Source organism: Lepisma saccharinum, chromosome 17 (assembly GCF_977018435.1).
Source record: "Lepisma saccharinum chromosome 17, izLepSacc3.1, whole genome shotgun sequence".
NCBI classification, from domain to species: domain Eukaryota; kingdom Metazoa; phylum Arthropoda; class Insecta; order Zygentoma; family Lepismatidae; genus Lepisma; species Lepisma saccharinum.
The window spans coordinates 40,172,112-40,200,094 of NC_139245.1; the positions used below are offsets into that span (position 1 = coordinate 40,172,112).

At 37.6% G+C, this 27,983-nt stretch overlaps 1 protein-coding gene across 3 annotated transcripts; it reads right to left on the reverse strand.

The window, feature by feature from the left end:
* Nucleotides 1–269: 269 nt before the first annotated feature.
* LOC146001686 (gamma-glutamylcyclotransferase-like) lies at nt 270–27,949 on the reverse strand. Of its 3 annotated transcripts, none has more exons than XM_083139334.1 (4): nt 27,870–27,949; nt 16,263–16,476; nt 12,616–12,749; nt 270–1,145 (listed from the first exon to the last, which is right to left on the reverse strand). In XM_083139334.1, exons 1-4 carry the CDS (start codon nt 27,896–27,898, stop codon nt 860–862), a joined length of 663 nt encoding a protein of 220 aa, XP_082995460.1. In that variant the 5' UTR covers nt 27,899–27,949; the 3' UTR covers nt 270–859. The 3 variants fall into 3 exon arrangements, with proteins under 3 accessions (XP_082995460.1, XP_082995461.1, XP_082995462.1); XM_083139335.1 differs by lacking the exon at nt 27,870–27,949 and adding an exon at nt 16,930–17,157 and having other exon boundaries at nt 16,263–16,420; XM_083139336.1 differs by lacking the exon at nt 27,870–27,949 and adding an exon at nt 16,930–17,157.
* Nucleotides 27,950–27,983: the final 34 nt, after the last annotated feature.

Below are 27,983 nucleotides of genomic sequence, written 5' to 3' on the forward strand. Positions count from 1 at the left end.
AGTCATGGTGTTAAGTGCCAGTGCCACAAGCAAGTATATAATAAATTGGCAAGATTAAATTACATGTGGAAATGTAAGGGTAGGAGATTTAATTACCTTCCTCCATGTGATACAAAGATTGTTTAGTTTGATGGACATTGGATCATTGTTTGCCACGACCTCCTTGATCCAAATAAAACATAATATATTTACATGTTTTTGCTTGAAATACATAAAACATTTTACAAGGAATTTACAAGCTGATTTGCAATGCATATGAAAAAATAATGAACCAATTAAACTCATTTATTAACTTTAAAAGTTTCAATACAGTGTAATATTGTCTTGTTCTCTAAAAAATTTGGGAACTCGGGAGATTAAGCTCTCACTTACTTACATTATTTCCAAATGTCATACACTTTTTCTTTTTGGCACCATGTTAAATCATAGTCCAGTACAGTTACGGGCACTTCTGGGTTGTAGTGATAGCACTGAAAGTCCATGGAGTTGTTGCAATCCAGACTGTCCATGTCTGTACATTGAATCAGTAAATTATGCACATTCCGTGAAGTGTTACCAACACTATTTGAGCATACAACTTTTATGTACACTCAGGATCAGATAAAGTGAAATGTTCAATATGATTAAATGATGCCACTTTATCTGAACTTAATAACATACATGTTGCTTTAACTCAAGTTTCACATCATGCAATAATACCATAATGAACATGTATGGATATAATAAGACTGCAATTTATGAGTTTATCATTAAAACTATTTTAACAAAATTGAAATGTCTGACACCACTTTATTCAAAATACAAAGCTGGAAAACTAGTTAACAATATACAGATCTTAAGAGACTCACTGCTGCAAGGTTTACTTTACAGCATCAAGGGAACTGTTAATAACTAATTCACTGCAACAGTTGTTATGCGGTATCTTTTCCAACTGAGAAATGTACGTTGAAGGAAGTTCGGCCTCACGAGCACCTGCTATTATCACTGTTAGGTAAGACATTGAGGGCCACCTTTCTTCTGGTAAAACGTCACTAGGTGGCACAGATTGGCTATGGCGATATGTCCTGCATAATATTGTCCTGTTGTCGGATGTGTTCACTGTTACGTTAAGTGGCTTATAAACTCCATGCTGGACACCCTCTTGCCTGTAACGGAAAATACGTGCACAGCTTAAAAGATTCTAAAATACTGGAACATATACGTATATCTTCCCAATTATTCAGTAAAATCTAATGATAACTCTCATTCTTTTTTCCCCAAGAAAAATCAAGTTGCTGCACTAATGGAATTTGTTAAATCACATCATGTATGGTCATCAAGAAAGTTTTCTTTTTAATCTAATCTGAATGTTGTACACATCAAGAGCATTTTAAAGTAAACAATTATTGTTACATACGAGGGTCACTATTTATATTTTGAGCCTAACAATGAAAAAACAGGAATTTGGCATTGAAAACTCCTTTATTGTTTTTCGAAGTATTCTCCTTTATGGTCAATACACTTTTTCATTCGTTCGAACCATTTGTCAAAGCAGTTTTTCCAATCTTCTTGAGACATCTCCATAATATGGTTTTTGAACGCATCAACGGTGTCTTCCGCCGGCGAAAATCGTTGTCCACGCAATTTATTCTTGACATTCGGGAACAAGAAGTAGTCATTGGGTGCCAAATCAAGACTGTACGGCGGATGACCCATCAATTCGATTTTTTGACTGTTCATAAAGTCGGTTGTTAGACGAGATGTGTGACAGCTGGCATTGTCTTGAGGAAGAATGATCCGACGGCGTTTGTTTGTTTTCCGTATTTGACCGAAGACCTCTGGCAAACAAATTGTTGTGTACCATTCAGAGTTGACCGTTCTACGTTCCTCTAAAGGCACAGTTGCCACATGACCAGTTTTCCCGAAAAAATAGGCGACCATTTGTTTCGATGTGCTTCGATCGCGAACAACTTTTGTTGGATTGGGTTCATCTTGAAACACCCATGCAGTTGACTGCTGTTTACGTTCCGGCTCATTTGCATATATCCATGATTCATCACCTGTTACAATCTTACATACGTCTTTTGAAGCACCACGATTGTATTTATTGAGCATTTGTTTACACCAATTGACGCGAGTGTCTTTTTGAGTTTTTGTCAAATTGTGTGGGAACCAACGAGAACATAACTTTCTCACAGTTAAATGATCATGTAATATTTTATATATGCTGGTGGAACTAATGCCTATGGTTGCCTCAATCTCACAGTATGTCACATGACGATCTTGCAGTATTAGGTTTTGCACACCATCAATGTTTTCTTGAAAAACAACTGATTTTGGACGACCTTCCCGAATCTCGTCAGTGAGTGAATGGCGGCCACGATTAAATTCGTTATACCAGCGTTTCACAGTGGCAAAGGATGGGGCTTCATCGCCAAATGTGGAAGTAAGTTGATCGATGCACTCTTGTCTTGATAATCCACGTCGAAAATCGTAAAAAATCATCGCACGAAAATGTTCACGAGTTAATTCCATTTTATTGTTGTCGCACAATCTCCAAGGCAACATAAACAACACAAATGAAGCTATTGACAAAACATTTGAAGTATGTTATGGTCAATAATGCCAGACGATTCCGTGCAAACGTCAAATCGCGCCTAACTTCAATCAGTGTTGCCAAGGCTCAAAATATAAATAGTGACCCTCGTACCATTAAGAATTTTTTAAAAAATATATAGTACAAAGACTTGGTAACCTCAATGATGATATTTCTGCCACTTAATTCATTTTTACATGTGCCTAAAAGACATATGGTTTTCCACATGTCGCTAGGCTAACATTCTTTTTTACAGATTCACTTCCACATAGTACATGGCCATAATTAGGGGGGGAGGGGGGTTAAGGTTTAAATTTCTGGCATGTTGGATTAATGGATTTGTAACTCATTTTCAAAAATGTATTCAAAGCTTCACAAAAATACAACAGGGAGACAATGTTAGGACAATCTAGCTAGAATTTCCCATTTGGAATTCTTGAAAAATGAGCGAAAACCAGTCCATAGGACCCCCACCCCCCTTCCCTGGAACTGGCATTGTTTATTGCAAGTTACAAATAGCATTTGATAACATTTGTTTATTTTTATTGTTAATAACAGAAATGAAGTTCATCTAGTTTGTATTAAGACAGAATAATCAAATAAAAACTGCATCAAGACTGAAAAACTGAGGTTACAGTACAAGCACCAGGTTATGTTTTACCATTTAATCCAAAGAATAACTGGTTCCACAGTTTTCAAAATTCAAAAAAATAAGTTTTATGTGACAAGTCAAACAACATAACCTTTATGACTAAAATTTCCCTCTAACTTTTAACGTTTTTTCTTGAAGGTATCTAAACTTTAATGACAAAATATAATAACTATGCATTTCAGTGCACCTGCATGAAACAAAAGAAAAGAAGAAAAAACAGGGTTGCTTCATATTCACTCATCTGATGGGTCGAGTAGGAAAGTCTCCTCAAGGATATAACAGCAATAATAATAAATTTTGGAATAAATTGTTTTATCATCATGAAATTTTATTATTATTACATAATAGTTATTATTTCTATTATTCAAATTTCTGGTGGTGCTCATGGGAACAATTATGAGTGACCCCCCCTGAAAATTTTTCCTGGCTATGACAATACTCCCCTGTTAACTGCAGTCTTACAGGCCAAGAGTGCACTGGCATCTTGACCCACGACAGTGGCGAAGATATAGTACAAGCAATGCAAGCACTGCTTGCACTATTAAAATAGTATTTAATGTACTTAATGTTGAGTGCCTTATTAAGTTTCTATCGCACTCAATTTTGCAAAATTTTATGGCCGCAAACTCTCTCAGCAGCCCGTTGGTAAGCACCAAACTCTCTGCTTGCAGCTACCACGCAGGAAACTTACGGTCCCCAAACCACTAATAAAAGCTCTGCTTTTCAGAGCTTTTCAGCTTCTCTCAAAAACAGCCGAGCCAAGCAGAAAGCATATAAGTGTTAACACGATCACGAAGATGAATATTTGCTTTATTATAAACACAGAATTATTGAAATAAATCAGTAAAATTGTTCCAAATTCCATGTAAACATACTCTAAGCATTACTTTAAGTTTCACAATTTGTAAAACATGTCAATAATGTTGACATTCAGTTTTTTTTAAAAGACAAACATGTTTTCCTGGCACTGGAGAGCGCTGAGATCTGCAGAACAGCTGGCTGTTGTCCGCCTCAAACCTTTCTCATCTCAAATTGCAATGCCATGCCAGTGTTGACAACTACCAAATAATTTACACAATTTTTATCGTGAGTTTCCATACAAACAAATTCAATAAACTGATGTTTTTTCGATAACACTTATGTCATGAAACCAATGAAACTCTCTTCTGAGACCTGCAAATAGCAAAAACGTTAAGTCCTAAATGCTATCAAACTCAAAATACTATTTTTATTAATATGATACATTGTTAAAAAAAAAAAAAAAAAAAAAAAAAGGAACCTGCGCATTTTGTTCCAGTTCTAATGACCTTATTCCAACGCTTAATGTACAGGGTGGCGACAGACCTGGAAAAGTCAGGGAATTTTGTCTTTACTGACCTTTTTTTCCCCTTTTCATGGAATGAATGTGCCAGTCCTTTGCTTTGAAAGATGATGTTATGTAGCGCTGCATGGGAACAGGAAATCTTGTTGTTGCTAAATCTCAGGGCCCCTTTTATGCACAACAAAATCACAGCGCCAGAAAGAAACCAGTGATGGAGGGGAGGGAGAGAGAGGAATTTCCAGAGGGGCAAAACAATTTCATAAGCCTCTAAATATCATGTGGAAAATGCACTGAATTATAATTTTTCTTGTCTGTATGGAAGTAGTAAGGGGACAGAACAGTCAACAGATGGAGGGTTAGGGGGGAGGGCCATTACCACTGTGGCACTGTCCGATAGTTGTTGGGCGTCGTAGCATGGCATTTTGTTGGACATTCTGAATGAACATGGAAACAAAAAGGGCGCTATGCAACCCTGTAATAATAAATACGTAAATATTTTAATATCATAATTACTCGAATTGACGTTTCTCTGCCAGACCTGATAAATTTTCACTTTTCATCTACAGATTTATATGAGGTGCGTCCATAAATTAAGTTCCAATTAGTAGGAACCTTGATTTCTTGCAAATGCGATAATAGTGAAAAATGTCAAATGCTGCGAAGTAGTGGTTATGAATGTGCAGTGATGTATAGACACATTTTTCACCCATTCAAAATAGCGAAATAACGGGGATTTGGCATTAAATGTGAATCGTTTGTATTTTTTGCTAATTTTAAAAATTGCTTAAAAGATAAAAAATCCAACGAAATCCAACATTCATGTCTTTTTTAGACATAAAAAAACAAAATGTGTCATATTTGTGTATCTAGAACACACAAGCTTTCCAACATTTTATCCAAGAGAAAACTATAGGGGTGTCCAGGATTCCGAAAAGTCTGGACTGGGATCGGGAATAATATTTCCTGTCCCGATTCAGACTTTGGGAAATTACTTCCTGACTTTTCGGAATCCCGAGCAGTCAGGAAATACCAAACGATCATTTTAAAAAGTCATTAATTCTCAACTTTTTCTGCATTGTAAGTGTCTGAAACTTATCGGAAATTGTTAGTTTTTATTCCAGAAATACAAAAGAAATCACTTAAGTTTAAAATGAAGTGTAGAATTCAAGATTTCCAGAGCTTCAGGAAATTTCGAACATTTCCTTTGTCAGGAAATTACAGATTTTTCCCGTCCAGAATGCCGGGATTTAATCAATTTCCTGTCCCGACCAAAAAGATCTGTCCTGCACACCCCTATAAAACTATAATGCATGTTGTACGTGGAATAATTCCGACAGCCACATTCTATCTAATATTTCCCAGGATTTTCTCAACTTCTATCAGAACAATTTGCACCACAGAGAAAAGTAGCAGGGTTCATACAGAAGTCGCATCATCAGTAATTGTCACGCGAGAAGTGTTTTGAATCACCAAGCTAAGTGGTGCGATTTTGGTGGAGAGCGAGTGCTCACCTACCACCACAGAGTCGTAACATCGGCTTTTATTGAGTGAGAAATAATGGAAAATAACTTCCTCAAAAATAGGATTCAACATATCAAACTGTCACGAAAATACGTACACCAAGTGACCTATGATTTGAAACAGTATTTTAAAAGCACCAGGAAGGTATATTTTTATGTATATTTGGCACAAAATGGGGTAAAATGAAAATGTGAATTTTGGGAAAAATAACATTGAATAGTAAAAATAAATTTAAAAAAAGAATAACACCAATTTGGAAGAAAAATAACAAAAGATCAAGTTCGCTGTCAATTAGGCATAAATAAAACAAGAATATCAGTAGTGATTAAAAGCATTAGTTACAGTGACTCCTAATCTAATTTTCGTCATAATCACCACTGTTCTGGCGTTGGTCATAGCACCACTGTTCTGGCGTTGGTCGTAGCATGACACTAAATTTTGTGTGCCCATGGCATGTGTGTCTTGACAGCAAAGACTGGAACTGTCTGTACTGCAGGGTAGCTGTCGAAAACTTGCCCTGCCAGAAATCTCTTCAGCTGAACAAAGAAATGAAAGTGGGTACATGCAAGGCCAGGACTGTGCAGGGAGTGGCCCAAGATCTCTCACTTGAAATTATGTAAAAGAGCCTGCATGTACTCAGCTGTATGGGGTCGTGCACATTGGATTGGCCTTCATTGTCTGATCATACTATTGCTCATCTGGCCTGTACACCTCACACGATTGCTGGTGGCTCTATGCCAGATTCTGAGCGTGCAAAAATTTGATTACCACACGTACCTCGCAGTTGGTGGGAGACTGTATGAGAGCTGCCATCTTTAACCTAGAACTGTCCTAAGATGGCTGCATTTTATTGCACCAGATTACAGCCACATGACAGTTCTTCCTGCCTGCATATGCATGTTGTGCTCCGACCACTAATGCTGCATACAGGTGACATTGGAACTTTTTTCTGGATGCCCCTCGTACATAAACTTTCGGAAGCTGTTATCAACAGCGTGTTCCTCTTTTAATATTTGATTAGCGAAATCAGGCACCTTTACAATGCAGTAGATTCCCTTTCCATAAATTGCTTGCATTTAATTTTTAATATATATATATACCCTTTTCACCACTAATAATGGTGTAACTGCATGTTGGCAGTTTCACAGTACTTTACTTGGATATAGTGTGAATGTTTGTACTGACGGAGAAAACCCATTGATAATGTAAGGAAATATGACACTTTGTTTTGCATGATTCAGTTGTTTCACTTGTGTGCAAGGGTTAAGTTGTTTGCTTTACATAGAAAAGAGAAGTAGGTTTGTGCATTGAAAAATGAGTTTGCACTCATGGTTCTTGCAAACAGAGGGTTCCAAACCTCAGTGGAAAGATCGACATATAATAACGAGAAAGGCTATAGAATGAAAAATTACAAAATTCCTTTTTGCATCAATCACTTCACTCTAATCTCAATTAATCGTAAATTTAAAAATAATCAAATATTTTATTGAAAAACTGGTTGCATATGAAAAAATCTCGTAAGTCCTCCCTAGCTTGTGAATAGTAATAATTTTCCAAATTCACTATTTTGCAATTCGAATGCAAATCCTAGAGAAATGAAGTCAATTTTGTGGAAGCTAATATAGGTACTTAATATACTTGGATCTGTATGACATTCTTATTTCCATTTGCAAAAACCTGAATTTAGTTTATCATTGTCAGGGAAAAATCTATATTTGTCCTGGAAAAGTCAGGGAATTTCATTTCTACTTGTCTGTAGCCACCCTGAATATAATTTTAAGCTTCAAGTCAGTTATTTTACTCTCCCGTGAACAATAATTTTTACAACGAAGTTGGAGCTGTATAGGGAGACTCAGCATGCATACAAACACTAGACAACCCAACCTCACAGTGGATTATACTGGTCGTGGGTCAGTGGTGAAGCATGGTCTTAAGGAGAAGGCAAGGCAAGCTCTCAGTCGATCTGTTTGCAGATATCTGAAGCTCAGTATACTTTACACTGGAAATAAGGCACACTTTTTCAAACAATCAATTCGCAGATACGATTAAGATAATAAATAATCCTACGAAGTACATAACTTTCTTTTGTTAATAACATCGTATTAGAACTGTGTTTTTCTCGTCAGCGGGTGAGAAATGTCCAACTGAATGCTCTTGACTACGAAAATGAACCTCAAATCCACCTCTCGCCTAGTGAACATTTCAGAGTGGAAAGTTTTCTACAAGTGATTGATCAAATCACCTCATCACTCACGGACAGGATTTTTCCCTATGAAACTGTCGCAAATAGGCTCGGTATTTTAAATGAACTTGCAGTGACAACTCCATCACAAATTACATCTGCAGCTCGCGGGCTTGTGAGCATCTACCAGGATGATCTGGAACCCTCGCTAGAGAATGAGCTGATACAGTTTGCACACCTAGTAAGTAGTAGCAATGTCAAACATCAGGAAGACATCCCAATGGAACTGTCTATGTATAATATTGTATGTAAGGACCCGTTCCGCAGTACATTTCCCAATGTCGATATTCTCTTTAGAATGTATTTGGTCTTAATGGTAACAAACTGCAGAGAAGAAAGATCTTTCTCAAAAATGAAATTAGTGAAAAACAGGCTTCGTGCTGCCATGGGACAGGATCGCTTATCAAATCTTTGTTTATTAAGCATTGAACATGAACTTCTTCGTGAATTGGATTTCACTGATATAGTAGATGAATTTTCGGCAAAAAAGGCAAGAAAAGTGTGTCTACTATAAGTGTTTAGCCTTTCAGAATTTTCTTGAAGAAAGTATAGTTACTACAATTTCCACAATGAACCTGTCGGTAATTGTCCAGTAGATAGGCCGTGCACATGTAGTGACATATTTACGCTTAATTGTAAATAATATCATTTATAATAAATTATGCACGTAAGTACAGTCTACTGCTCAGTTCTCTGTTTCCGTTTGAACCCGCTTAGTATTTAATATATATTGTAGTTACGGTGTTCACTGTTCATAATATACTGTAGACATTTAGACGCAGAATTTTACTGCTGCTAATTTTCGTCCTGTAACCTTATTTTACTGCTATATTCTCCCTGCAAACCTATCTATGATATGTTCGATTGTGAATGACTACTGATTCTGAAGTCAGGTCTACCATTTCAACTGCTGAAAATTGATGGTTAGTAAAAAATAATAAAAAAATGGGGGCCCCCACAAAACATTTTTCCCAGAGGCCTCCACAAAGCTTGATACGGGCCTGGCTGTTCATATAGTTGGCATTCAAGTAAACCTGCTCTAACAAAATATACTGCTGAATTTACGTAATATGTGATAGTACTGCTAAAATTCTGGAAGTGTAGAGCATGGTATACATAAAAATTATAAATGAAAGATTTCTTATTGCTCTGCATACAGTATGGTTTCTGCATACTCTGACTACAGTGGAACCTCGATTTTGTATTTTTCATGGGACCAAGCTGGAAAAACTTAAAATCGAGGAAAATTTTATGACATTTTGCTATGTTGGGACCATCAAACTTGAATGTACAAAGCGGGAAAATGTAAAATCGGTAGGGGAGGGGGGAGAGTAATATTTCTCAACAAAAATTCTCCTGAAGTAGGGAATAATTTATACTTACTTGAGTAGAATTACAAGCATGGATTTTATTTTTGTTCTATTCTTAATTTACAATGCTTTTCTGTCTTTTAGGCTAATAAGTAGAACTTGTGATAATATAATTAGGAACTTGAAAAATTTGTGCATGTGAAATACATAAAAAGTTAAAATTATACCTTGTTTTTGTCAGACACTGGGTGCCTGAAATGATCCAATGTTTTTAACAGTAAAATACAATGTTGGAAGATTATGGACAGGCTGCAGAGAAACATGTGTAGTGCATGCCATCATTTCTTGTTCACTTATACATTTCATCTCTGCTAACCCAATGGTAAAAATATGCAGCTTACAAAAATCTAAAAATATACATTACAAGGTAAAAGGTACTGGAAATGAACATGGACTATCTACACTAAAAAAAGGGCATATTTCGCGCTAGATTTTCCCACATTATGGTAACAAGCACCTTGGAATATTTCATGAGCCCAACATTTAGGGCTGAGCCAAGTATCGGTTCAATTTTCTTCGCCAATACCAATGATCTTGAGTGGTTAGAAGAGTGGCCAAGAGATAAAACTCATTTGTCAAGATTTGTCCTTTTCAAAGGTTCGTTCACCCTTCCTTATGACTTGGGGGTCCAACACAGGAAGTACCATGGAGATTTCCGAGAAATGTTATACCCTCCTGGGAAGCATATGACAAGATCAAAGGCAAGACTAAAGAGTGCACCCAAACGTCATACAGCATTTAACTGCCTGGTGGTCAAACGTTACGTTGAAATAAAAATAAACCATTCATTGCCAATTCTCGCACATCGCGCTGCGACGCCAAGGGTCCCGGGTTCGAATCCCGGTCGGGTATGGTTGTTTGTGAATGTCCATTTTCATCCATTTCATCACTCATCCCCATCTTCGCAAATTAGCCAAGAGGCACAAAACGCGAAGTAAAATAAACTAAATCAATCAATCAATTGCCAATTCTCGCTCGTACGAGGGTCACTATTTATATTTTGAGCCTAACAATGAAAAAACAGGAATTTGGCATTGAAAACTGCTTTATTGTTTTTCGAAGTATTCTCCTTTATGGTCAATACACTTTTGTATTCGTTCGAACCATTTGTCAAAGCAGTTTTTCCAATCTTCTGGAGACACCTCCATAATATGGTTTTTGAACGCATCAACGGCATCTTCTGCCAACGAAAATCGTTGTCCACACAATTTATTCTTGACATTCGGGAACAAGAAGTACTCATTGGGTGCCAAATCAGGACTGTATGGCGGATGACCCATCAATTCGATTTTTTGACTGTTCATAAAGTCGGTTGTTAGACGAGATGTGTGACAGCTGGCATTGTCTTGATGAAGAATGATCCGACGGCGTTTGTTTGTTTTCCGTATTTGACCGAAGACCTCTGGCAAACAAACATTCAGAGTTGACCGTTCTACGTTCCTCTAAAGGCACAGTTGCCACATGACCAGTTTTCCCGAAAAAACAGGCGACCATTTGTTTCGATGTGCTTCGAGCGCGAACAACTTTTGTTGGATTGGGTTCATCTTGAAACACCCATACAGTTGACTGCTCTTTACGTTCCAGCTCATATGCATATATCCATGATTCGTCACCTGTTACAATCTTATATACGTCTTTTGAAACACCACGATTGTATTTATTGAGCATTTGTTTGCACCAATTGACGAGAGCGTCTTCTTGAGTTTTTGTCAAATTGTGTGGGATCCAACGAGAACATACCTTTCTCACAGCTAAATGATCATGTAATATTTTATATATGCTGGTGGAACTAATGCCTATGGTTGCCTCAATCTCACAGTATGTCACATGACGATCTTGCAGTATTAGGTTTTGCACAGCATGAATGTTTTCTTGAACAACAACTGATTTTGGACGACCTTCGCGAATCTCGTCGGTGAGTGAATGGCGGCCACGATTAAATTCGTTATACCAGCGTTTCACAGTGGCAAAGGATGGGGCTTCATCGCCAAATGTGGAAGTAAGTTGATCGATGCACTCTTGTCTTGATAATCCACGTCGAAAATTGTAAAAAATCATCGCACGAAAATGTTCACGTGTTAATTCCATTTTATTGTTGTCGCGCAATCTCCAAGGCAACATAAACAACACAAATGAAGCTATTGACACAACATTTGAAGTACGTTATGGTCAATAATGCCAGACGATTCCGTGCAAACGTCAAATCACGCCTAACTTCAATCAGTGTTGCCAAGGCTCAAAATATAAATAGTGACCCTCGTAAACTCATGGGGTAAGAATGTGGAAGTTTTCAAAACCAGCATTATTATCATGCTGGGCTAATTCCAAAGTTCTTGGGAAAGGGATGAATGTCAATGTGGGGAGGGAGGGTTGTGGATTCCTACCCTTCTGTGTAAGTCTTTTGACTGATACTGACTTGCTTTTATTGCTAATGATGGGCATAAACAGAGTTGGTCAAATGAGCATTATTATCTGTATTTGTATAATTTTTACGTCATTTTCCTCCCACTCCAGGTTAACCCACATGACAAAAATGTTGTTTACATCAAATTGAAGCAGGGACACATAATAATTCACCAATTTTTCAGTGTAACTGTAACACTTTAAAAAGGCTTGCAATATTTCAAAACTGTTTTTTTTTTTTTTCATCCTCTGGGTCTAGAAAGAAGTTCACATAAAATGTCATAAGACGTGCTACGTGAGAATAATGTCATTAATAGAATGTGATGTAATGAGTTGTTATGACTAAGTAACTAGCCTTTGTTACTTTAAACTAGAATTATACAAGTATGGGCATCGGTTGGATTCGGTCAGGGTATCGTCTCAGCCTTAGTACAATTTTCCATCTTTTAATGTGAATATTTCAGGTCCCTAAATATAATTTTCACAAGTTGCAATACACTGGGAAAATAAGATACAATAGTTTTTGTTTACCTGTCTAAATGTTCCTGATCTTTTTTATCTATTTCCCAGACAACACCCCACACCTCTTTGCCCTCATCTGGTTCAATTGTAGCAACAGCTCCTCCCCAACCATTGGAATGTCCAGTGAAATCTAGACGGTAATTCTACAAATTAACAAATATAGTTTTAGTAACATTTTTTGTGTAACTTGCATACAAATTAAACTATGCATGAATAAGTATGCACATTTTTTATAAAGAGAAACTAACATTACGTGCTGTTTATGTAATGCTGTCATTATACAGGGTGGTGCACGAACAGTTGACACATTTAATCTTTGAACCTTTATTGTAGAAGGGAAATGAATAACACCTGATACACAGGTAACTTGGTCCTTGCAAAATATAGTGCACTACATCACATGTTCAATGTGTCCTCCATGGTGACGTACAACCTCTTTCAGGCAAGTAGACATGTTCCTGACAACTTCCTGTACAGATCTTTATGAATTTCACCACACAACTGCACAATCCGGGCACGCATGTCCGTAAGAGTTTAAGGCCGTAAAGGGAACAGTCTCTCTTTCAAATAGCCCCACCAAAAAAAATCGCAAAGATTTAAATCTGGGCTTAAAGGTGGCCAGATGAATCCATCATGATGGCACTGTGGGATAAAAGGCTATGTTGGATAATGAATTTGTGCCTCATCATCTTGCCACTAATCTGCCAATGAACACCCAGTGGTTTATGCAAGACGGGGCCACACCTCGTACCGCGAACAATGTACTGGATTTTCTGCGGGGAATGTTCGGTGGTCGCGTATGTCTCACAGGTACCCACAGCGCCATCATGATGGATTCCTTTGGCCACCCTTAAGCCCAGATTTAAATTCTTGCGATTCTTTTCTGTGGGGCTATTTGAAAGAGAGACTGTTCCCTCAAACTCTTAAAGACATGCGTGCCTGGATTCTGCAGTTGTGTGGTGTAATTCATGAAGATCTGTGCAGGAAAGTTGTCAGGAACATATTTACTCGCCGCCATGGAGGACACATTGAACATGTGATGTAGTGCACTATATTTTGCAAGGACCAAGTTACCTGTCTATCAGGTGTTATTCATTTCCCTTCTACAATAAAGGTGCTGTTCAAAGATTAAATGTGTCAACTGTTCATGCACCACCCTGTATGTGTGATGTAGCTGGTGAACCAAAGATAATAGTAGTTCACAGAAAAATATTTACTGAAATCAAGTTAAACAATATTTTAAATAAATATAATGTAAGGCTACACAAGAATGTGCCAGTTTAATTTTGAATAGAAGGAATAACATGAATACACTGTGGTTGTAAGGCATGGCGGCCCCAGTTCCTTTTGTTTTATTGTGATTTCATCATGTTATGAATGCAATTTTAATATGGTTCGATTTCGATTTACTTCTGTTAACACATAGTGCAGAGTTTTAGTGCTTACTTAAGATTTTGTTCAATATATTCTTTTGTAGTCCCTAAATGCATTCTATTAAGGTTCAGATTTACGACTTCATTAATTCCCACTAGCTTACGATACTTACAGTCTCTTGTCAACGAAAAATACATTGTCTAAGGTAATTTTTAAGTTGTTTTTTCAACATAAATAACTTTTTTTGAAACCCAAACAGTGTTCATTATTTTAAGGAAGGTTCGAATTTCGTGAAACAATGATTGCCAAAATTCTACGATAATTAGTCTTCCTGCTAAGAGAATTTGAAAAAAATCATAAAACAATCGGAACCGTTACTGGCATAGCCTTCTGGTAAGGTGCCCAAAAGTCAATCTCACTTCCTCATAGTACATTCTGGTAACTGCTTCTTGCAGGCTAACGAGGCTCTGGTACCTGGATCCACGACCAAGATAATCCTCTGTGGAGTCGTGTTGTCCTTGTGTGTGCTTAGTGTCCCTTTACAGCCTTTTTTTTTTTTTTACTAGATGAGGAGATTTTATCTTTGGGAAAAGCATAGTTTTGGTTCTTAAGTAATGAATTAATTAATATATTAGTTTCCAAAATTGAGCGAGGAAGTTTTTAAACTTTTATGTTCTTGTTAGAGACCTGTCCTCTGTTTTGTTTTAGTTAAGGGGCTTATTCTCGTACATGTGACAGGGAAAATACCCTATGTGCTGATATGCTCATAATATCAAAATCAATCAATCAATGTGTAAGAATCAATCAATTGATGTTTGGGTCATTCAAGTAATTTCAGAGTTTGAGTTTCCCATACATTTTTTTTTTTTTTTGTATTTCCATAAGAAATGTGATCAAAGTAAACACTGTGGTTTAAGGTTTGAAGAGTGGCTCAAGTTGTTTTACATCATTGTAATTTTTTGTTTAGACTGACATTTCATGCAGCTTGGGAAATATGCAACCGGTACTAGTTTACTATCCTTCGGACAGATTTCTTCATTTCTACACAACAAACTACTTACCGTAATAAGTTCCTGTAGGATTGTCTAACATCTGGAAGGTGTTTTGTGTGATGTGGGAATGTTTCATAGTGGAAATTCATGTTGTTCGTTGAAAATTAATTCTCCACGTACCATTGGCACGTGGATAGGTTAGTTCTGTTAGGTTAGGAAACAGTTAAAATTTGGTGTTGTGTTAGTATCAGGATCTAGAAATTGGAAATAATTGCGAACCATTGGCGCTAGCCCCACGAACCATTGGCGTGTGGTTAGGTTAGTTCGTCTCAGGCAAGCGAAAAAGCCTATGAGAAAGACGTACTGGTAATGTGAAAAATTCCAATTAATTTCATCAAAACAACGTTGATAAAACTTCAGGAATGTTCCGCGAAGCAGATAAGTAAGTACGAATGTCAAAAATTGACAAAACGAAAAAATTAGAGTTGTCCGAAGGATAGTAAATTTTTACCTATGCTACCTATGTATTTGCCAGGATGATAAATTTTTGTCAGAGTGTAATGATTTTTACAAACTTTAGAGAAGGATGAGGAATGCATTTAGAACACTGAAAATGGGTGTAGAAATAATTTGGAGAAACTAATTTTCATATTTTAAGGATGCAGAAATTATGTTGTAAAAAGTTGCTTGCGTAAGTGACCAGTGTGGAAATACTATGGCTACGGAACTTAATTTTTTGCAGATTGTCTGTGTTGGGACATTCACAGTCGAATTAATGGAAAATTGCTTTTTTTGTAGTGAAGAAACCCTTTTAATCAGCATTCAAACATACGTTACAAACAAAAGGTTTAGTTATTACAATAAAACGATACATTAATCTTTATTAGTTCTAATGCAATCGAAACGAAAACTCTTAACCTACTCTAAACATAGGTATTCATAACAACAGTTTTAAACATGTAGGAGCTTCATTATAATGCTAAGAGCATAAAACCTGACCCACCTACCCTTATATAGGAGAGAGATGAAAAGATAGCTCTGAATAAAATGTCGGTGTGATTATGTGATAAGTTATCTCTCACATGTGTATTATTTTGCAACCATAACAAAACTGGTATGGGGCTAGTATGTCGAATATACTAAAGACCACATTTGTAAATGTATTTACAAAAATAAACATCATTTTGAGTTCCTGTGGAGTTTTTCAAATTGTACACAATATCTCCAAGCTTTACCTTAGAATTCTCTTGGTGAAATAATATAAAACAGAAGGGGGAAAACACTACTTACTTTCAGCAATGCTATGGCTTTCCTCACAGCTGATGGATTTTGAAGGTGAATTCTCTTTGTCAGCAAGTTACTCCCATATGCAAAGTATAGAAATGTTGACATTGTTCTATCACAGGTTCTATCTTCTTCACCAAGCGACTTGTCTTCAGTTGAAAATACTTCAGGTATGAACGAAGAGAATTGCAAGACCGCAATCAGTAAAAATGCATTAGTCCTAAAAATAGACATCCTAAGTATAACGAATATGTAGCTATACAATAAAAACTGTCGGTTTCTATTGTAAAGAAATTTGGCAATGATAAGAATATCAAACTTATATGGTTGCAGATTATCCTTGTAGTGGCATTTTTTTTTATTTTTTTATCCAACGTTTTGACAATTTCACTTGTGACTTTTTCAGGAGTTGCACTTCATTCGTTATACAACTCTTGAAAAATGCACACGTGACACTGCATCGAAACGTTGTGCAATAAAAAGGTATAGTCACCACAATAAATCAGTAGGTGAAGAATAGATTCAAACACATCGTTTTTTATTTTTATTTACATAAATTCAGATCTTGAAATACTCTTTCTTATGTGTTCCACATACCAAAGATTATTTACATTAGACAATTGCAGCAGATGTATTATTTTTTATTAAGTATTCCTAATCACAATGTACTCGCCTTTTAACATTTGACACTGTTCTTTATCGTGGGTCTTCTTAAATGTGTGAATTTCGTTCAAGGTCTCACTTATCGCAAACTTCTCAAACAACTTTTTGGTCAAACCCTGCCCTTCGTCTTTTCAAGTCAGATAATATGCTTTCGTTATTAGGTTAGGCTTGTTAGCTTTAGATCTCTTAAAATACCTTTTGGTCAAGCCCAGATAAATTGCAGTGTATTTATGCTAAGGGAACTAAACGTAACAAGCCCTAACCTAATAACAAAATTTTATAAATATACGCCAGAAAACGAAGGGCGTGGTTTCACCCCAAAATGTTGTTTGAGAAATGTGCGATTAGTTAACCAGTGTTGTCTGTTGACGTTAACATTGTAAACAAATGACAAGCAAAAATTGACATTGTAAACAAATGACAAGCAAAAATCGCAAACGCTCGGATGAGGTATCCCTTATCGCACAACACTTCTTGTGTTCTGACGTCAGACGAAGAATGCCTACGTTGATATGTTAGGTCTGGTTCTATTAGCATAAATACTCAAATTTATGCTAAGAGAATTAAACCTATAGTTCAAATCACAAACCCTGACACCTTCTGTAAACAAAACCACCTGCATGCAGAAAGCATTGCAAACTCATAGAAGTAAAATAATCCACACGAAAATCCAGCGTTGTTACAGGATTCATTACGTAAGGTAAAACAATGGCAAATTTGTAGTATGGGATACGCTGCCGGAAATGACGTCTCACTTTAAACCCAATGCTCTTTCTTTTTTTACTTATTGCTTCACCTTTATGGTTAACTCTTTGCACCAGTAATCATTTCCCATAAATTTGGCTTCTTTCTTTGAATATATTTTACTTGCATTTTTTAGACAAAATGATATAACATGGTAATGTATATTTCTAAGGTTTGATATAGATAGGAGTGTATTTGAAATTTGTTTGTACATTTTATGTAAATTATATCTTATGTAAATAAAATATATAATGGGCATAAACAGCCATATGCATTGCTGTAAGTCCAATAAATGTATTGATGATGATCAAAACAAGACAAAAAGTTCGTAAATTTATTGCGGTTGGAAACTTTGACAAGCATCCTAATAACGATTTTTGTTCCGCCAAATATAGTGCACTTCGTAAAATAACTTGGTGACATGGCAAGGCAAGATAAGTGTGAACATTTTGTAGTAATATAACTTTCAATGAGCTTAGAGATTTGTGTACATAATGATATTTTATAACATTGGTTATTTTCTAAAAATAATCATGTGAACAGCAAGGAAGTAGTGCAACTTAGTAATATTGCCTGACTTATCCTTAGAAAAATAACATGCCGAGTTCTATGCGTGCGGGAAGGTCTCCGTGTTCTCCGAGCTTGTTTTCAAAACATCAGCAAGGACAGTCTTTGAAAAGGGGTGGGAAACAGATTCTACTCAATATTTATGTAACGTTCTGTCAGTGGTATCCTGAGAAACCAGTAAATGAAGTGGTTAAGTTGGTATCCCAGTGCAGTGGTGTGTCAGTGTCTGCAGTTTTAAGGGTTATGAAAGAGAGAATGACCGGGAGAGTAACAATGTATGCGGCTGCATATTCGTCTGATGTTTTGAGAACGGGTTCTCACATTCAGAGGCTCTTATATAAAATGAATAGGTGCGGCGAACTATGAGTGTAACAGCAGATGATTGCGGTCATGGATCAGCTGACGTGGAGTGATACATCGAATCGGTGAGACCGTTTGTTTACAGAAGGTCTCAGGGATGGTGATTTAGACCTTAGCTAGCCTAACCCAAGAACTTGGGCATGGTTGCGGAAGTGTTGTGCGATAAGGATGACCCGTGTCTAATCGGATGTGAGCGGGCAAGGGAGTCCATTAGTGGTGACGTCACAGCAGACGACGCTCTGGGACTGAGTCTTTGCAACGAGAGAACTTGATATCTTCCTACCAATTTCAATGCTATTTTCCTTCGGAAGGGGTAGCTTTAATTATTGTGACAGCAGTTATGAAACAAAATTGTGATGTGCATCGTACATCAATGTAAAGATGAGATTTCGGAGAATACGTACATACCTTACAGATGAGAATGTAAAGGATAAATGGAGTAGGAAATCGAGTAAAGCGAATGCTCCAAAAGAAATCTCAGCCAATGGGCGTCGTCGGTTCAATCGCCTCAGCCAGCTGGTTTCCCACGGGTTCCCATCATCCATAGCGGCAGCGTGGTGAGCTTCGGCTGGGCTTCGGCTGTGCTCGGAAATGGAATGTTTTGAAAATGCATGATTTTCTTACTCCGGTTATTCTTTACCTTATCCTCTGTAAGATATGTGTGATATATAGTCGTATTCTCCGAAATCTCATTTTTACATTGATGTACGATACGCACCATAATTTTGTTTCATAACTGCTGTCACAATAATTAAAGCTACCCCTTCCGAAGGAAAATAGCATTGGGCGCCTCCAGGATCGCTCAACATGGTAGCAAATGTTGACCTGCTACGTCACACAGTTTTATGGCCTTTCCTGGATGCAAAGTTGAGAAGTAGCGACGTTCCAGCCGAAAACAATTGAAAATCGCATCGCGTTGCATTGTGGCGTCTGCAGCGAAAATGGCAGGGCGTGTTGGGCTGTTGAATACGGTGTCACTATTAATGGATTATGAATCGATGTGATGACATATATATGGATGCTATTTCAAATTAAAGTATGTGGTTAATCTCGAAGTAAAACATGAGTAGATCTAGATCTGTGTCTACTATCTATAGAGATACAATTGGGGGAAATGTTATATTCCTAATTTGAGAGCTTTGGTTACAACAATTCTCTGTGGTTACAATTTTATTTCTCCAAAATAATACGTAATAACCATGGAGGAGTGACATTGAGTGTAGAAAGGTTGTGGCCAGTTTTATTTAAGGATATATGTGTATAAATTAAAGATTATTTTCGTATAGGAATGCAAGTTTGACACAACACTCTACTTCTTGTGTGTTTGTTTGTTTGGTGTTTTAAGTCCATTTTATGCACAATAGGCTAATTTGGACTGGGCCTACAGTTTAAAGTGGAATCCGAACCACCATGTGCCTACACCGGGTATCGAACCCGAAACGCTTTTTGTGTGTGTGTGACCGTATTGGTTGTAAACCTTTGTTAAAACACTTATAACATACGCATACGCTACACTATAAGTGAAAGAAAGATTAGTTTCGAGAATGTGCTTTGAAATGGGATCATTATTTCTCAATAGTTTCATGCCATTGTTAATAGGTCGGCACCCGTGGTGGTGTGGTTCCCGGCCTGGGAATGAATGCTTGTGAGTGTCCTTTCATCAATTTCATCATATCATCATTCATTCCCATTTTCGCAAATTTGTCAAAAGTGGCACGAAAATGAAGTAAAATAAAACAAATCAATAAATGAACTATTGTTAATAGGACAATAATAAATACGATTTAAGAACAATAGTTTCATTTGAATTTTGTTTTTTATCGTCGCTTTTCTGCTACTTTTGGCTAATTGTGAAGATGAGGATGATTGATTATATGATGAAATTGATGAAAGGACACTCACAAAGAACGCCCAGGCTGGGATTTCAAACCCGTGACCCTGACGTTGTAGCCACGGAGGTTGGCTTACGAACAGAAATGTTGAACAGTGAGTATAAATTGCAAAATGTGTGCAAGATTGTATAACGGTGTTCTCACGTTGTTTTCACGCAATAATGTTTGATATAGTTTAAATTATCAATTGCTGATTGTGCTTTTGTAGCTGCAAAAAGAATGTAAATTAAAGCAATATAAATAAACACGTACGAATTGACGTTTATACATGAATATGCCACATTTTTTAGTTGTCTTTATGATTTACTCTGCATGATCATCGTTTAAGTTATTGTAATACCATCCTCCTTCCAATGGATTTTCAAATATCACACGGTGCATTTCTTGATATCACGCTCTCTTGAAAAGTATGTATTTCACCCAGGAAATGGCCTCGATACTTGATGCCAATTTTTCTTGCAAAAAGAAGGGACATGAAGAAGGGACATTCACAAATAATATCCCGGAGTGGTTAAACATCGCGCTACGACGCCGGGTCCCGGGTTCGAATCCCGGCCTGGGCATGCTGTTCCTTGTGACTGTTCCTTCACCATATCATCACTCATCCTCATCTTCGCGATTAGCCAAAAGTGGCAAAAATGCACAGTAAAATAAATCAAATCAATCAAATAACATCCATGCCTATACCGGACCTCGAACCCGAAACTTACGTAGCGAGATAAAAAGTGGTCTCCATCTCAAGCTGAACACATGTTTGCAAGAGCATGCTCATCCGATTTAGCCAAAAAAACAACTTAATGTTGTGAACAGTATTTGGGTTCATTACTTTTTTAACTACGTTATTTTGTTGGTATTTTTAAATATACTTCAGTTGAAGCCAGTGCATAATTATGACAGATCACTCATTCTCCGAGAATATAGTGGCGAAAAAGTTATTACTATTTAAGGCTATTGGATGCGCGACCTAAAGGTGCGCTTGGGCTACATAATCGAACCTGCAAATACATTTTACTCCACGCATCTTTTAGTTCCGCCGCGCCATGTTGCAACTAACAGAAGACAGCAGACTTGCAGACGACAGTTGACCGCAGGTAGCGAGAGAATTTTATGTTGAGCGAAGCCGCGGTCGCTCCTTCTCAACAACCAGGTAGCAAGCGCCTCCAGGGTTCTTGCTACTCAACAATGTTGGGTTGCTGAGTGGTCCTGGAGGCGCCCATTGAAATGGATAGGAAGAAATCAAGTTCTCTCGTTGCAAAGACTCAGTCCCAGAGCGTCGTCTGCTGTGACGTCACCACTAATGGACTCCAGTCCATAGACATGCATGCAACCACAGACTAGTAATGCATGCAATGATGGCGACAGAAAAGAATTGTGGGGGGAGCCAGAGGGCTGGAATATTTTTTTCTGGGAGAAAGAAGTAGTCGGTCATATTTAGTATACAGTATAATATCATTCAAAATGTATATTTGTTTCAAAATAGGCTTTTCTATAGATGTGCGGAACTTTTTTCTTTTCTTTTCTTTTTTTTTTCAAAATACCAGTGTCCCGTCTTTGGGACGAGAGATTCAGTTCGAAAGATTACAAGCTTGCGCGTGTGACGTTTCGCTTCGGTCTGAAATCTCCGTAAAGACAAACCCAGTCCCGTTTGCCTTTTTCGGAAGGAAGTTTTCGGGACGGGCAGCGTTTGAAATTTTCCGACACTTAAAATCTAAAATTATACCCATTTAACCCTGTATTGATTGCTTTTCTTTTGCAATTCTAAATTACCATTTTCAAGAACGTTGAGACACGTATAGTGCAGAACAGGGGTGCCCATCCCCCACGAAGACCTATGACGCATTCCTTTCGTCCCCCCTTATGCCGAATTATTAAGCCAAATTATTTTCGTCAAACCAAATTTGCGGAACATACAGACATATTTAAGCAATATATGTTTACTTTAGGCATTGTTTACAATATAGACTAACATGCATGTTGTATATTACTTTGACATTAATTGCAATAAAATTTTACATAAATGATAATAACTACTGACGTTGCAAAGTCGTTGCAGCAAATTTGTTGATAATTTGCTCAGGCTCACGTCATTGTTAGTGTATTGAACCTCAGTTTGTCTGTTTGACTAACCTTGTCACTTCCCAACCTTCCAAACCGATTCCAAAAGCATAAGAGGTCGTGTTTCATTTCAACCCCATCGCAGCGATCACCCACAGGTAGGTAGAACTCTACATAATAACCATAACTAAAAACCAATAACAAGTCAAACGAAACGACCCCCCACCCCAATTTTTGTGTGAAGATATGTAGAAGTGGTAGGTAAACTATAAAATTTGGTCCCCCAAAAAAATTTCCTGTGGGTACCCCTGGTGCAGAAAACCTTGAGAATTGAGCTCTTTACAGCACAGCCATTTGCATGGAAAATCATTGTCTTCTGCCAGTCGGGATGGAGACGTGACTTTTTTTGTCCAGGTACATTTGGGGAACCCCCACACCTAAGTTTTTCTTTGTTGCAGTTGGATAGATCAACCGAGTGGACATTCACCCCCTCCACCCCCTTGCTCCTTTATGTCGCCATCAGTGGAGACATAAAATTATGAACGCGCTATATTCAAACATTGCGGGGAGTTCCAAAAACTCCCACCAGGTAGCATACGCGTATCAAACAACTGGAATACCAAATCACATAGGCCTAGCGAGAAATTCTAGTGTGTTCCGGAAAAGGTACATCAGCAAGGGCGCCCGTAGAGGGAGGCCAGAGGGGCGCTACCCATGGAAATTATCCCAGACCTAGTGCTTTATGAGAATTCTCTTAACTGGGGGAAAACATCACCCCCACTTCAAGCACTGCGGGCGGTCTTAGGTACATGACTCACAAACTGCAATTTTCTGTTGTTTTCTTTTAAATCTCACTGGATTAATTAAAGAAAATGATCCACCATGTAAGTTATATCATGTCTGTAATGTTTACATTTAAAAGAATAAACATAAAAACTACCTACTGTAAAATTGCAATATAGTGCTTTTTCGCGAACAGCCTAGAAGTCAGGTTTTACCAGAACTCGCACCTAGGTCTGGCATTTCATATTTTTGATCGTTTCAACGACGGAATAGGTTTCAATAGTTTTTGTTTCTTTCTTCATTTGCTGCCATAAATATTTTCAAAGGAAATCATCGAAGACAATGGGATACATCTCATTCTCTTTGGAAATTATTATATATACGTATTATTTGAAATCAAGAGCACAACAAGATGAATTCAAAGATTCCAGTTTTGTTTCAGTATAAAATGTGAATAAAAATATGGTAGGTAATTACCTTGAACCTGAGTTATACGTATGTAAAGGTGAAGAGAAAATAATACGTATAATACTGTAATTGTATCTATTTTGAGGAATAAGATATACGTAATATATAGTTATTTCTGTCATAAAGTGATTAATTAATGTAGCGTACGCTGGATTTCATCAAGGAAAAGGGGGGGGGGTTATTTCTAAAACTTTCTCCAAATTCACATTACCACTTTTTATTATTCTTTAATTAATTATTTTTTAATTACTACTAATAATACTACTATTATTAAGTACAGAGTGATCACAAAGTCCCATTGCCCTCTATCGCGTGTCCACATCGTCATAGATGGTCGCATTGTATTAATGTGAGATCATGGCAGAGGACAACTGGGAGGTAGTGTGACTATTCGTTATGATTTAGTCCAGAGTGTCTGTGTGTACACCATCGTTTTCATAACAGAGTATGATTCTCCGCCATGTACGATGGGAAATTCTCCTCAACATTGCTGGCGTGATGGCAGTAAATGCACGTCGAACAGCATCCTTAAGTTCGTCAACTGTCTCGTAACGTGTGGCAGCAACCTTCTGTTTATTGAACCCCCATAATGCATTGTCGCAATATGATAGATCAGGACTTCGGGGTGGCCACCCCAAAGGCGCAGGCAAATGGACAGAACCACGTCCAATCCATGTATCAGGAAATACCTCATTGAGATATTCCCTCACGGCAATAGCATAATGGGCTGGTGCTCCATCTTGCTGGAACCATACACAACCGAGCAGTCCCTGTTCTTGCAGATGTGGAATAAACCAATCACGTAACATGGTGAGATACGACATTTGATTCACAGCACCGTCAAAGAAATATGGACCCACCAAGTGGGTTGCAGACATTACAGCCCAGATCATGATATGTGGTGGGTTGTGTTCAAGTTCTTCATAAAAATGTGGGTTTTCTTTACTCCAGAAATAAATGTTTCTCGCTTTTGCACTGCGATATATCGCACACTCGTCCGAGAAAAACACTTTACCCCTTGAAGGAAGAGTTGTAAAGACATCGAGCATTCGCCCCAAGCCTGATGACGTTTTTGCATGTCATTATCACTCAATTCGTTTACAAACGAAGGTTTAAATGCCTTTAACTTCAAATCCTTCTTCATATGTTTTTGTAATGTCGAGAATGGAACTCCCAATTCCTGTGACCGCTTACGAATGGACTTTTTTGGCGAACGTTCGACAGACGCTGCAGCCTCCACACATGTTTCCAGTCGTGTTGATGGTCGTCCTGGGCGGGGCTTATCTTTTATGCAACCAGTTGCAAACAGCTTTTTCTCCCACCGTAAAATTGTTGGTTTTGGTGGAGAAGGTTTTCTGAAACCTTACAGTGAAATCAAGCTGAATATCTCTCATTGATTTTCCTGTATGGGGTCGTTAGTGACCCCACGTGCTCATGACGATCCGTTCCTCCATGGTGTAAGTGGACTCATCAGCCATGATTTAGATGTAGATCCTGCAACAATAAGAAACAACAATTCATTAACATCTATGTAATACATAGGGGGTAATGGGACTTTGTGATCACTCTGTAGTAGAGATCTACATAAATATATTTATGAAAGCAATAGAACAAAATTACTTTCTAGTCATTCGATCGTTAACAAATTCTAGGAGCATTTTTTGTTTCTTTGTTACGAAATAATTGTCTAGTCAACGGTCATTTGTAATTGATAGGTGAGACATTTTAAGTGTGAAGAAAATCCATAAAAAAAACAAGCAAATATATTAAATTTATTGAAATAATAAAAATATGAAACTCATCCAAGGAGCCGCTGTGGTCTAGTCTGACAACCTCGCTGGAGATCCGGGTTCGATTCCCGGAATTGGTTGGAATTTATCCAGCCTTGTCCCCGCACCCAGCCTCATATCAATGGGTGGTAAGGTGGTACCTGAGAGCAACCCTGGGGGATAAAGGCTGCCGGAGCATGGTGCTGATCATATATCACCCGCAAAATGACCGAGATCGAGAATGTGTGAGGCCCCACCACACCACTACATGTGCCTTCATGGCACGGTGCTATATGCACGGGGAAATTTACATTGCCTTTACCTATGGAACTCACCCAGGATGATGATGAGGCGCGAGAATGCATGTTGCTAAATTCCACTGAGTCTATGTTTTCGTTCAAAAGTAAGTTTATTATAGACATTCCAACACATTTATCACTTCTGGGTGATTCACAAAGAACTTCTTCAACATTATTTAATGATGTGGATGTACACTCAGCATCACTTGAGAGTTCACAAGGGGATGCGAAATCAGTACCGGGAAGAACGTCCGCAATAACGTCGGTACACTGCGAGGAAGCAAGGAATTTTCACAATTCTCGCGACTTTTCACAAAAAATTGCAAAATTGAACTTTGCGGCCGCTTAGATTGTTTAGACATACCGACGTATCCCAAACTTCACTGTAAAGATTTGAGAAACGCGCCAATACCGCTCTCAAATTCTACTATGCACGGGCACGATAATTCACCCTCTATATTCCTTGATAGTTCAAATCTGGATTGTCTCGCTGTTCTTACCAACAAAACATTTCACAATAGTTAAGCTTATTGTAGTTCGAATTCAGAAATTCAAACGTACCGCTTAAACGATGGGAAGGCGGACTGGTGATTGTGTCTAGTAGGGCTATCATTTGTCTACATTGGCAGCTTACAACGAACCAAGAACTTTACTTAGTTAAAGTTCATTGTTCACAGAAAAAAAAAATACATGTTCATTGAACATCGTTGCAGCTGATGTACAAATCCAATATTTTCTTTTAAATCATAGTTGCCCTCATATTTAATTTTCAAGAATTCGGGCTTGTTTTCAAGGCATTCACTATTAAAGACGCGTGTGTTTGGAATGTTGTGCTTTTCTCCATGCTGCATGGGAATAATAATTCAAATTATTATTATTATTATTATTAGTAGTAGTAGTAGTAGTTGTTGTTGTTGTAGTAGTATTGTTATTATTATTATTATTACTGTCGCAGACCTTTGACTGATATAGCTATTAGCCATTTTTATTTTTTTTCTACAGTTTTTCCATAATATTTGAAAAGCTCAAACCCGGTCCCCCCTTGCGTACGCCACTGAGTTTTATATGGATTAGTGTCCACTTTCCGTATAAATTTTACTTTCTGATCAATTGCTTAACTTTTCATCTTTATGTGCTCCATGACCGACCAGTAGCAATTGAAAACTGTCACTTCTGTGACATTGGTTTGGTTTGGTTTGATTTGATGTTTTAAGTCCACTTTATGCACAGTAAGGCTAATCGGGACTGGACCTACAGTTTAAAGTGGGATCCGAACCACTATGTGCCTCCAACGGGTATCAAACCCGGGACCCCTTGATTACAAGGCAACGACGCTACCACTGCACCATCGGGGAGGCTGAAAGATAAGAAGCTCAACAAATGGTGGAAGTGCATCCAGGACAGGAAAAAATGTAGAGGAATTGTCGAGAAGGCCAAAACTTTCAGTGTATGAAGTGTAGTGCCTTATGAAGAAGAAGTTAATTATATACAGGGTGTACCAAAAGTCCCTCTGTGACATTGTTGTAGCTTGGTTACGTATAAATCAACTGTATTTTATGAAAATTAGTATAACACCTAAATATGTATAAATGCATTACTTATTAGTAAGGTTTAATTAACACGTTTTTAAATTATATTTTTTCCGGGTGCTACAGTAATTTACGTATAAACTCAACTGTATTTGCTTTAACAAATTGAATTATCGCAGCGTTCAAAATTAGTATATCAACACTAAATATGTCAATGGGTGGCAACCGTGTCAGTTTGGCTCTCAGCGATAGCATAGTGGCTATCGCTACCGCCCTGCAGTTAAGGGGATCTCGTGTTCGATTCTCGGTAGAGGCATATCGCACAGTGAATCGTATCCCACTTTACGTATGTGAACATAAAATGGGCTTGGAACCAACAAATAATATCAGTATAGCATTTATGTTTCTCTATAATGTATAACATCTACACTATATTCCCTTATTAAAAGCAACAATTTACTGGTGGTACACCTCCTATCATTACCTGGTCTGTTTCTTAAAGTCTGAATGCATTTTTCTTTATGTAATATCTTCCGATCTGTCTACGTAGCACTTTGATATAAAAGAAAGTAATGCGAAGGTTTAATATTACATTAAA